This window comes from Chiloscyllium plagiosum, chromosome 2, assembly GCF_004010195.1.
Source record: "Chiloscyllium plagiosum isolate BGI_BamShark_2017 chromosome 2, ASM401019v2, whole genome shotgun sequence".
Lineage (NCBI taxonomy): Eukaryota > Metazoa > Chordata > Chondrichthyes > Orectolobiformes > Hemiscylliidae > Chiloscyllium > Chiloscyllium plagiosum.
In genome coordinates, this window is record NC_057711.1 from 25,984,211 (window position 1) to 25,997,643 (window position 13,433).

Here is a 13,433-nt window from a genome sequence, read left to right on the forward strand (position 1 = left end):
CCCGCATATTCTGACCAATAACATAATTTTAAAAACGTGATTATATGGTCATTCATTTTTCTGTTTGGGACATCTTGCTTTGTGGAAAATGCTAACTGCCAGTTCCTGGACAACATCAGTGATGAATTCAAATGGAATCCATTTCTTAATACTCATTTTTAAATGTTCTGGGAAGTCTTTAGTATTTGAAAAGATGTTACATAAATACAAATGTAACTAATTGATGCTATGGTACCCATCAGTAGTCAGCAGGTTAGTATCTTTTGATAAAATTCAACACAGAACCTGGGTCACAGGTTTGATTCCAGCCTTGGGCGACCATGTGGAGTTTGCACATTTTCCCTGTGTCTGCGTGGGTTTCCTCTGGGTGCTTCAGTTTCCTCCCACAGTCCAAAGATGTGGAGGTCAGGTGAATTGGCCAGGCTAAATTGTCCATAGTGTTAGTTGCATTAGTCAGAGGGAAATGGGTCTGAGCGGGTTACTCTTTGGAGGGTAGGTGTGGATGGTTGGACCGAAGGGCCTGTTTCCACACTGTAGGGAATCTAATCTACAGACCAGACCCTTCTCTCCATTTTTACTGACATGATAAAACTGCATTGCAATATAGGAGACAGTGAGGTCTGCAGATGCTGGAGATCAGAGTTGAGAGTGTGTTGTTGGAAAAGCTCAGGAAGTCAGGCAGCATCCGAGGAGCAGGGAAATCGACGTTTCGGGCCAGAGCCCTTCATCAAGATATTGCATTGCATTGCATTAATCATATATTGCATTGCAATATATGTTCACTATCTGTCTCAAAATAGGCAAAGCCATGGTTTGTACAGCCACAGCTTACGTCTCAGGATTGTTCTCACAATTCTGTTGTCGAGTTGACAGTAATTTTGAGGATGAGTCAGCTTCTTTCAAAGTTGACTTTCTTTGGTTCTCTAGCTTTAGAAATATGGAGGTGCATCAGAATGGTAGTGCAATAGAGTAAAGCACATTGTCAGGAGAGAGGAACCACTAACTTGTGCTTTGGGTTGTTCAAGATTTTATGTGGAATTCCCTTTTCACTTCGATCTTGAAAGTTTCTGAGGAAGTCAATGTACTTGATCCCAGATTTGCTGTTTTCAAGATTGCATCTTGCCAAAAACAGGTTAAAATGTTCATCTTTCAGGTGGAGGCCAAAGATTGCCAGGACTGCCAGAAAGTCTCTGTGTAATACCTGGTATTGCAGATGGAGAAAAGCATACTGTAAATTTATATAGAAAAAAACCTGGCTTAAAATAGATGTTAACATTTGGTACAAAGTGCTTTACGTATATAAACTGGTTGGACGGTACTTACTAGTTGGTGATAGTACTCAGTTTTAATATGATGGTACCCTGCTTTTAAGAAAAGTTCTGCCTATGGATACCTATAGTTTGTAGTCCTGTAATAATTGCAGTGCTGGCAGAGAGTTCATTTATAACGCAATTGCCAGCTTGAGACAAATAACTTCAGTCAGACATATGCATCCCAACTGCAAGAAAATTACCCAACATGTCTGTTACATAGAAGAAGTTCTGTGCAAGTTTGCTGATACAAAAACGTAACTCTTCATCCAGCAGATATGATTTTACTGTTGGATAGCGCAAAGGACAAGATCTGCCTTGCAATTGAGTGCAACAAAATATTGGGATGATAGAAACCAATATCTTCATTCCCTTCGACAAACTCTGTTCCCTTGCCCTTGAGTCTATCTTTCTTCCTAGCAACTGCTTAACCAAATGATTCACAACCTTCATGTAATATCTGACACTGATTTCTATCGCATAGTCAGACAATTACTAAGACTGCATAGTTCCAGCCCAGTATCATCATTCTGCCCTTGGGCTAAATATGCCTATGTCTACAAAAATAAGGACAGAAGTGTTGGACACCCAATTTCCCATCACCAGCCGGGGTGCTGGTCACCTGCCATGGATACAACATCCAAGTGATTTTCATGGAAGAATGATCAATTCAGGTAGCTAAAAAAATCAACTGAAGAGTTTTCTGAGACCACTCTGCGCTTCTGGAATTTTCCAGGCTAGGGGGCATGGGGTACAGGGAGGTGACAGGGGAAGATTTAAAGGTGCACGGTGGAGAAAGTGTTCTATCCCCTATCCACACTCCCACATAGAGCCACATCTTCAGCCACTGACTGTCCATGGGAAGAGCTTCCCCTTCACATTGAGGACCTTGGCAGCCGTGGCCAATTTTGGTTTCAAAATTTTGTAGTAACTACTCACATGTGACTTTGAGTGACTTTTTGGTGACTTTTCTTTCTCCTACCGACAATGGAAGTTTCCACCTTAGATGGTTGGTCATTGATCTCTCAGGGCTGAAGGTCTCCTCATGGACCTCTAGAGTTGGCAGCCAACCCTGCATTTGTTGGACAGGGGTCCCTGAATTGGCCAATCAGCAGCACCCTTAACAATCACCTTCTGGGTTCTGGCATCAGCTTGTATTTTTCCCCGATTCATATTTCCATACCAACAATGGTATTGGGACCTACAAATACATATCCAGCTTCTTCTCTCGACATATCTGCTCCAGAAAAGCTCTTTTCAATGTCTTGACTACAACAATGCAATCTTGGCCAGCCTTTCACATCCTACCACCTGCAAACCTGAGTTCATTCAAACCACCATTCCTTCTACCCTAACTCTACACCAAGGTCCGCTTCTACATCTACTAGGAGAAAATGAGGACTGCAGATGCTGGAGATCAGAGTTGAAAAGTGTGGCGCTGAAAAAGCATAGCAGGTTAGGCAGCATCCGAGAAATAGGAGAATCGATGTTTCGGGCACAAGCCCTTCCTTTTCCAGCGCCACACTTTTTGATTCCACTCAATGTTTCCACTGTGCCCGCAGCTTTTGTGGGTTAGCAATGCGCTGATTTTAAAAGTTTCATCCTTGTTTATAACTCTTTTCCTTTCTATGCGATCACCTCCACCCTGCAACACCACCCATCCCTGAGATCTCTGTGCTCAACAAACTCTATCCTTGTGAGAATTCCAGATTTTAACTATTCCGCCATTGACAGCTCTGCTTTCAATTGTCAAAACCCTGAGCTACACAATATCCTTCTTTTTTCGCCTCTCCTCCTCTGGGTCACCCCTTAAAACCAACTTTTGGCTTAATGTCTTCTAATGTTATTGTCAAACAAAATTTGACAGTGATAGGTGTAAAGTGCTTTGGGGTGTTCCATTCCATTAAAGGTACAATGTAAACTCACAAGTTGTTGCTGTTACAAATAGATGTGAAAAGTAGCCAGAAGATTCAAATGACACAATAGTAATGTCCAAGCCTGACTCTATGCTAAATTTCGACACAATTCAATATCCAGCTCACTTTAAATTACAATTACTCCACCCTTGCCTCTGATCATCCTTATCCTTCTCTCCCTTTGACCCTCCATCCCAGAACTCCCCCCCCCCCCCCCACTCTGAAAAGACACATATCTTATTATTGCTCCTAGTCTGCAGTGTTGCTGTGTTGTGAGCAGTTTCACCATCTGGTGCGGTACTGTTGCTACTGGCCACTGTTGTAGGAAGAAACCATTTACTTGCCTGAAAGGACATGGTCTGGTGGTGTGGGTGGAGGGGTGGGGGCTGAGGAGAGGTATCATACACACATTATCCTACCAGCCAGCAAACCTTGAAGAAATATCTGAAAATCCTGTCTTACCTTGCCGGTTCCCTCTGGATCATATTTTTCAAATTCTTCTTTCATAAGGTTATAACCTTCCCTGAACTTGTCTCTTAGCCATTTTTCAATATGAAGAGAAGCGTTCCGTTCATGCTCTACTTTAGTCAGGGTCCTGGTCAGTCCTGGAAAGAACAGTAATGTACACTTTGGGATAGTGGCATAATCTAATTGTGGCTTCTCCCCAAAAAGGCTTCATGAAGAAATTCAATTGATTTTCTGGGTTTTGTATTACTCACACTTTATAATCACAGCTTTATTTCAGCAAAGGCCTTGAGGAATCTTTTAGAAATGTTAGCAAAAAAAAAAAAAATCAGGTTCTGGGCTTTCTGATTGTTACCATTTGAATTTTTTTTTTACCATTCATGTGAATCTATCGTTGGCAAAAATAATGCCAGAAATATACATTAGACCTTTTCAACAATTGCATTGATTTATTGAAATAATTTAAGATACCTTCTTATTTCGTGATTACCGGATCTCTAACATATCATAAAAATGGATGTGTTAGATCTTGGATGGCAAACATTTATGATGACACATAACCTCATACATATCCCTTACTACCTCTCCTTTGCAAACTTTACAAAAGCAGCTTATCACTTTATTTGGCTGGAGAAAATACAGGCATTAGAACAGTTCAATGGAAGACTATGCTATTCCAAACAATTCTACACAGATCATCAATTTTACCCTAGAGTCGTATGTTTAGTCTTCCACTTTGTCTCGTCAATTAGACTAAATCAATAAAATATCATCCATCTCTAAGAATCAGTCATTGCAGTCATTGTGTGACAAAGACATTGAAGGATATCTTTTGGCCCATTAAGTCCATGCCAGCTTTTCATCGAGCATTGCAACAGCCATCCCAGGCCCTGCTGTATCCGAAGAGCCAGTAAGTTTATTTCCCACCAGTACCCATCCTATTTCCTTTTAAAAGCATTCATCATCTCTGTTTCACTATCTCAAAGGCAGTGAGCTTACTGCATAATAATAATTTGTTTTCACATTCCCGCAATGACAAAAATGTTAACTCTGTGTCCCCTAGTATGTGCACCATCAACTAAGGGAGGCAGCATTTTTCTGTCTACATTATCTAATGCCACCATAACCTTGGAGACTTCAATAAAATTTTCCCTCAATCTCCTTTGTTCCATGGACGACAACAACCCCGGCTTCTCCAGCCTAACCTTGGAGCTAAAATCCTTCATCCCTGGGATTATTCTGGTAAATCCCCTTTGCATTCTCCCAAGGATTCTCACAGTCTTATGAAAGTGTGGTGACCAGAAGTGGATGCAATATTCTAGTTGTAGCCTAGCGAGAGATTTATGCAGATTCAGCATTACTGAGTCACAAGTCATATCATAATCAATAATGTACTATTGCATGTTGTGGTTTTGAATTCAACATATTATGTTAATAACATGATCCTTTCAATCTGCATTATATCCATCAAATCCAAAAAAAAGGCAGAATAAAAAACTTTGTTCTTCTATATTGTGACACATTTTGGGGGTCATGTTAATGAAACTGACGGGCTCAGGTTGGACACTATTTTTAGCAGGTTTTTAATTCATTGTTGGCTGGGCTAGCATTCATTTCCTATCCCTAGTTTCCCAAGAGAAGGTCATGGTGAACTATCTTTCTGAACCACTCTGGTCCATTTGGCATAGGTAGATACACAATGTTGTTAGGGATGGAGTTCCAGGATTTTGATCCAAGTATTGAAGGAGCCACAACATATTTCTGACTCAGAATGGTGAGTGGCTTGCAGGGGAACTTACAGTAGATGGTGCTCCCAAGCATCTGCTGCCCTTGTCCTTCTAGACAGAAGTGGTGATGGGTTTGGAAGATGCTTTTTAAGGAGCCTCTGGAGTTCAGCTCATTTTTCCAAGTTGAATCAAAACTGTAATGTGGTCAGGAGCTGATTAGCCCTGCTCGAGTCCAAATTGAGTATTGTCAGCAGAGTGTAACTAAGCAAATCCTGTTTGATCACTTTGTTGATGGTCCTCTACCCCACTTTCCTGATGATTTTATGTAGTATTTTGCATGGTTATCTTTGTTCTCCTTTCATATGAAGAACACATCTGGGAATTTTCCACATTGCTGGGTATTTGCTGATGTTGTAGCTGTACTTGAACAGCTAGGCTGAGGAGTACAGCATGTTCTGGAGTCCAAGTCTTCAGTTCTATTGCCAGAATATTATCAGAGCCCAAAGCCTTTGCAGTATTCAGTGCCTCTAACCATTTCTTGATATCACACGGCGTGACTTGATTTGGTTGAAGACTGGCATCTGTGTTGCTGGGGATCTTTGGAGATTGTCAAGATGGATCACGTACTGGACATCTGGCTGAAGATTGTTGTAAATACTTAAACCTTATCATTTTTACTGATGTACAGGGCTCCCCTATCATTGAAAATTAGGGTATTTGTGCAGACTCCTCCTCCAGTGGTTTGTTTAATACCACTATTCACAACTGGGTGTGGCAGGGGTGCACAGATTAGATCTGATTTGTCCATCCATTGTAGGATTGCTCATCTCTGCTTATGCCATTTTCTAAGATGCTTGTACACCTGTGCTATACCTTTATCAGGTTGAGATCTGATTTTTAAGGTATTCTGGGTGTTGCTCTTGGCATGCTGCCTGCAAGACAGACCCAGCAAAGTGATGGTGGCATCTTGAACATTGCAAGCTATCAGTCCATGAGTGTAATCATGTCAGGCCTTTTTGGCACTAATAAGCAGAACTTTGTAGGGTCAACAAGGCTGTGTTTGCTTTGGTTTCAGTGCCCAGGTTAAGCCAAATGTTCCATCCAGTTCCATTCCTTTGACATTTTTGAGCTTTTTGATATGACTGAGTGGCTTGCTAGACCATCTCAGGGGGTTGTTAAGAGTCAATCATAATTACGTGGGTCTGGAGTTACATGTAGGTCAGATCAAAATAGGGCAGCAGATTTTGTTCCCTACAGGACATAGGTGAACCAGATGATTTGAAGTTGGGTGGGACTTAAACCAAGCATGCAATCCAACCCTGACAGCTCTGAAGAAGTCAAACAGATTCAAAATGCTATCTCTGTTTCTCTCTCTGCAAATGCTGCCAGACCTGATGTATTTCTGTATTTACTCCAATCCAATCCTGTCAGTTTCCGAATGGGCAGAAAATATTTCATAACTGCCTTGGAGCTACAATGTGCTAATTACTCGACACTCTGGCCCAACCCCTCACATGATAGATCCGGCACTTACTTGCTGAGCCTTCCAAACTCATTTGATCAGATAACTTTCCAGCAGAACCTTCATGGTTATGTGCTGTTCCATTCCTGAATTCAGCTCCAAGCTTTCTCATTAGTACATCTCCTTTAATAATACCAATACCGTCAGGATCATATCTGTTGGAATGGCAAGCGACATGGTAAAGGAATTAGAGAACAGTCTGGAATCAAATCATATACTTATTTCATAGAATTTTTAAAAATAGGTGCAACAGCAGGCCATTTGGCCCATTGTTCCTGCTCCTCCATCCAATAAAATTATGGCTGATCTGATTGTGGCTTGGAACTTCACTTTCCTGCCACTCCATTGACTTTCATATTAAATTCGGACTGGAATATATTCTCCACTGCTCTTAGTGGAAGAGAATTCCAAAGATCAATGACACTTTGAGAGAAGAGGTTGTTCCTCATTTTCAACTCAAACATAAGACCCTGTTGTAAAAGACTGAGTGGTGCAGGCCATCAGAACCAGAGGACTTGCCAGTCTTTAGTCCCATTACCTTTCCTAGGATGTTTTCTCTAGAATTCATGATTGTTTAAATTTCCTCCCACCCTCATTCCCTCTTGATTTTCTACTAATCTTGGGATGCTTCTAGTCTACTGTGAAGTCAGATGCAAAGTGTCTGGCACTTCCACATTACTCATTATCAAATCTCTGATCTCACCTTCCAAAGCAACTGATACTCACCTTAGCTACTCTTTTCCTTTTTATATGCTTGCAAAAGCTATGACTGTCAGATTTTATACTTCTGCTAGTTTTCTCTCTTCACTTTTTCCCTCTTTATTATCCTTTTAATCATCTTTTTTTCTGGTTAAGTGTTCTCAATCCCCAAGCTTACGAGTCTTTACAACATTGTACACTCCCTCTTTCAAATTGATATTGTCCTCAAAGTCCTTAGTTGGCCACAGATAGTGCGTCCTTGGAGAATCGTTAATTCTCAAAGGAATATATTTTTGTTGACAGTTATGGAATAACGCCTTTACCATCAGCCATCATTCTCTACCAAACTGGTTTCTGACTGCACTTTACCCAACTCTGTCTTCATGCTCTTATTATTGTTTTTGTTTAAGACTCTAGTTTCAGATCTGCATTTCTCACAATCAGATTGAATGTGAAATTCCATCATGCTATTATCAAGAAGATCATTTACAATGAAATCATTAAGTAACCCCTCCTGATTATACATTACTAGATCTAAAAAATCCTGCTCCCTCATTAGTTCCAGAACAAATTGCTCTAAATAACTGCCCCAAAAACATTTTATGAACTCATCCAGTAGACTACCTTTATCATCTTGCTTCATTCAATCAAGTTTAAGATAAAGATATAAGGCCATAGAGGGAATACTGTGTGCAGTTCTGGTCTCCACACTATCAAAAGGACATTACACTGAAGAGATACAGAGGAGAGTCACCAGGATGTTGCCGGGGATGAAAAATCTCAGTTATGACTGGATAGGCTGGGTTTGTTTTCTTTAGAGCAGAGGAGGCTGAGGAGGCGGATCTGATTGAAGTATACAAAATTATAAGTGTTACAGACAGATTAGATCATTTTCCCATGGCAGATGTGTCTCAGAGCACAGGGCATATGTTTAAGGTGAGCAGTAAGTGATTTACAGGAGGTCTGAGGAAATATATTTTCACCTAGACAGCGGTAGCAATATGGAATGTGCTGCCTGAGAGTATGGTGGAGGCAGGTACTTTCACAATTTTTAAGAAGCATCTAATTGAGCACTTCAAATGTTCAGGGCACAGTAGGCTATGGACCAATCAAAAGTAAATAGGATTAGTGTAGTTTGATGTTTGTAGGTTGGCACAAACCTGGGTGGGGTAAAGGATCTATTGCTATGCTGCACGTCTCTCGATTCTAAGACTAAAATCACTCATAATTATTGCAGTCCCTTTCTTACAGAGTCCCATTACTTTATGATGTATATTTTGTCCTACACTGTAACTACTGTCCAGGGGTGGGCACTATAAACTATTGTCATTAATGCCTTTCCTTTGCTATTTCTTAGGACCATTTAAAATGATTCCACATCTTGATCCTCCAAATTAAGATCATTTTCTCTACTGTACCAACTTCCTCCTTCTTAACAAAGCTAGCCCAAACAATTGACCCCGCTCATTATAAATATTGTGCATGTTCAAATAAAGAGCTTTTAATTCTGTCTAATTAGCAGCTGTGGGAACAACAGCAGGGAGAAAACTGCAATCGAAAAGTAAACCTTCACCTCAGTGCTGGTAAGAGGTGCATAAAGGAACATAGGCTAGAAAGACAGTAAAGACACTGGGAAGCACTGAGTCCTGAGAGAACAAGGCTCTGTGGGAGTTAATGGGAGGTCTGGGAGTAAAGCTGGAGATCCCAGAGGGCAAATTTTACAATAACAGTAAAAAGGATGGATGGAAGGCAAACAGAGTACTTAGCTTTCAAATTGAGTGTCACCATCATCATGAGTAACCTCCATGAGGTACAGTAAATAGAGAAAGAGCAAGGAAGTTCATTTATATCAAGGTTACAACGTCAGAAAACTCAAAGTGGTCAAAATGGAAAATTTGAAAGATTTGAAGAAATAGTCCAACAGAAGAAGAATATTAAAAGAATCATAAGACTTTCAGAAGATCAGAACATATAATTCAAAACACAATTTCAGGGCGAGTTATTAAGGCTGCAGCCTCAGAAATAGGTCTGACAGCATAAGTAGGTCCGATAAGTCATCAAATTAGAATAGAAGGCAGATACTTTTGACAAATTTTTAAAAGCCTTTGATAATCACCAAGGTGAGAGCAACCACATTTCTTGACAGGGCAAGACTTAATATGAGGGTTCAGCATCCAGTGGAGTCCATAGATAACTAACAATGTACAGATTCCTTTACAAATGGAGCTTTGCAATCAGAATCCAAAAGAAACAAATATTGTTGGGATTATTGATGAGTCTTTGATGGATTTCTTACAGGCTAACTTTGGAAAAATCTCTTAATACTGTGATGGAAGCAGAAAGACTCACAAATATATCCTACCTCAGGACAGCAACAGAAGCTTTTTTGTTTTATAAGCCCTGCTTTATATAAAGAGGTATCTGACAAGCCAACACTGAGATTAAACCAAATAGTTAATATTAAAAGTCAATTTGGAACAAGCACAGTACAGACAATATCTAGTCATGTCAAAAGAATGCTACATCAGTAAAACTGTATGACATTTCAGGAAGACATGCAGAAGTAGGACACTGTTTCATTAGGAAGGGGTTTCTTTAGTTCCACAAGAACAACTGGTCCAGAAACAAAGTCTTGTTGACCAACTATTCAAGGGGTAACCAGTAGGGGCTTAATTGATATTCATAGCCCCAGGGTTAAAACCAAACTGAAGAGAGTTAATGTCAACTGAAAGGAAGCCACGTACTTATCACAACCAGAAGAAATGCATTCCATTCCTATGATCACCAAGACGCTTTCTCTCACACAGAATTGTCAGTGCCAATGTGACTCTGGGAGAGTAACATGTCTGAGGCAATGTTCTATCTAAGCTTCTACTGGGCAGCTATCTTCCATGATGAACATTCACCAGATTAAAGTCATCTTGATGAGATTATAGGATGACTACATCAATTAGCAGGTAAAAGGTCTTCTATAAAGGAAATCCAGGAGTTGAAATGCCCTTTAACATGGATGATGGATGATGAATGAGCTGCCAAGTTTATCAACACTAATATTCTCCATGAAGGACATGCAAGTGATTAAAGATCCTCCAGTGGACAAATGATTACAAAAAATATTCGAATCAAAGTCAACACTTCTCAAGCCAAAGACATATCAATCCTCCAAATTAGAAGGGACTGCATTTTGGAAGAATTGTGCAATCTTCAGATCACTCCATTTGTGAAATCAGAGTTTTAGGTGTGATGGGTAGTGGTAAATATAAATGTAGTTATATTCATTAATGCATGAATGATAGCAATGTTATGGGAAAAAATGCCTTCGGTAGATATTTTAATCTTGTTAAAGTTGCATTTGGCTCCATCTATTCTTCTGGCATCACACAGGCTTTGGGATTAAAATCAGGCAAACATCCTTGTAAGAGATCCCAATGAGGTCAGAAGAGACAGTCCTGGCTCTTGATAGTCTTAAGTAATCATGTTTAACTAGTTGTATTTTTGTTATCATGCAATAAACTACTTTGTACTGTGTAAAGCAAGTGCCCTCTCTTGTTAAGACTCACCTGTGGTCTATCCTATGCCACTGATACTGAGAAAGGCCCAACTTAGAAAGAAGGATTAGTGGCAACACTATAACTCAATACCCATAGTTCAATTTCAGAATCAGTACACTCGTTTATCTTGCAGTCTGTGTACTCATCTATACAGACCACCCCTTGCCATTCAATGGTGTTAACCATCATGGAATCCCCTACTATCAATATCCTTTGGATTACCAATGACAAGAAACACAAATGGACTCAACAAATAAACACAATGGCTGCAATAGGAGGTCAGAGGCTACGAATATTGCAGCAATTAGGGACGAGCAATAAATGCTGACCAGCCAGTAATGCCCACATCCCAAGAAACAATAAATAAAAAGAAAATTGAATCTATTATATACTTGCAACATCCAACATTTTGGATCCTCTTACCTACCCTCCTCTGCATTTAAGTTTAAATCAACCATGAATCAGATCAGAGTAATTATAGTCATGAAAACAAAACATACAAGACAACTGGGCTAGTGCACTGAGGAATTGTATGCTGTACTCCAAATGTGACCTTCCCAATATCTTAACAACTATAACACAACGTCCCACCTACTGTGCTCAGTACTCTGACCAATGAAGGCAAGTGTGCCAAATGCATTCTTCGCCACCCGGCCACAGATAATTGTGAGGTGTTGCATAACACCCACCAGGGCAGGATTTACGCAGTTAATGGTAGGGGTGGTTAAGATATTGGGAAGGCCACATTTGGAGTACAGCATACAACTCTGGTCATCGTGGTATAGGAAGGAAAGGTGCAAAAAAGGATTTACAGGGATGTTACTGAGACTGAAAGGTTTGAGTTAGAAGGAGAGGGTGGATAGGCTGGGTCCTTTTTTCAATGGAGCATAAGAGGTTGAGGGATAATCTTATCGAGGTTTATAAAATCATAAGGGGCATAGGAAGGGTGAGTAACTAATGTCATTTTCCACGGGTAGGGAAATCCAAATCTAGAGGGCGTAGGTTTAAGGTGAGAGGGGAGAGAACTAAAACAGACCTAAGGAGCAACTTTTCACACATAGGGTGGAAGCACATATAGAACAAACTGCCACAGGAAGTGGTAGAGGCAAATTCAGTTATAGCATTGAAAAGAAATTTGGACAGGTACATGGATAGGAAAGGTTTAGAGGGATATGGCAAATGCAGGGAAATGGGATGAGTTCAGTTTAGGAAACCTGTTCGGCATGGATGGGTTGGGATGAAGGGCCTGTTTCAATGCTGTTATACCTCTGATACTCCGGCTATGAACTTGTGCTTTGCCAACATTGCACACAAGAGGGAAGACCTCACTTCGGGATAACACTTTAATGTTTGCTTTTTGGATTACCACATTCTTTAAATATAGGCAAGATGCATTTGTGTTAGAAAGGATAAGGTTTCTAAGCAAAAACTACAATTTGTAGTTAATGTTTACATCAATTGAATTTTGTTCCCTATAGTCATAGAAGCAATCAATATTTCAGAAAGAGTGCAAATCTAAGCTCATTTTTGAAATATTCATTCCAAATACTGAACATTAGCTTATCTAAAGGGTTCAACTCAATCTAAGCTTTGTAAATGCAGGGTTATGGGGAAAGGGTAGGAGGCTGGGTCTGGGTTTGACGCTCTCAAGGTTGGTGCTAACTCAATAGGCTGAAAGGCATCTTTCTGCACTGTAGTGGTTGTATGATTCTAGAATATTAATGCGAGAGACAGGAGACTCAAGACTTTGAAAATCCTTTTGGTGTACTGTATAATACAGTATTTTGGAACACAATGAGAGGACTGCAAATTTGAAAATGATCTAGATACACAGAATCTCACCATTGACTGGGATTTACAGGATGCCCGGTGGGGGTGGAGCCTCCACCCACTGCACACAAGACCCTGCACAAGAAGCAGCATTGGAAAGGTTTGGGAATCTCCCAAGGTTGGCAGCTGTTGCTTTTTAGACACTTCGGTGATATGGTATAGAGTTGATGTTAAGATTCAGAATAGCAATCCTTTCAGCAATAGAAAGGGTGCTATCTCGGAGCCCAAGCTGACAGTGTGGATTTGGCTGATGAAGAGAAGCCAGTTTCTCACTTCAAATGGGCACCATGTGGAGCAGTTTGAGAATGTTTCCAATTGGGAGATGAAGGATCCAGCATTCCTTCACCCCACATCTGGGCTTCTTCTCTCCTTCAGGCATGGATTCTGCAAAGGCAACTGAGATGCTGCCGGTG

General features: G+C 40.4%; 1 protein-coding gene across 1 annotated transcript in view; it reads right to left on the minus strand.

The window, feature by feature from the left end:
* si:ch211-197n1.2 (EF-hand calcium-binding domain-containing protein 6) overlaps window positions 1-13,433 on the minus strand; it is an 88,969-nt gene that overhangs the window by 58,917 nt on the left and 16,619 nt on the right. Inside the window, exons 7-9 of the mRNA XM_043705826.1 lie at window positions 6,953-7,095; window positions 3,689-3,831; window positions 1,005-1,201 (exon numbers count right to left, since the gene is read on the minus strand). Of these exons, the coding sequence (XP_043561761.1) occupies window positions 1,005-1,201; window positions 3,689-3,831; window positions 6,953-7,095 (483 nt within the window). The remainder of the gene's footprint in view (window positions 1-1,004; window positions 1,202-3,688; window positions 3,832-6,952; window positions 7,096-13,433) is intronic.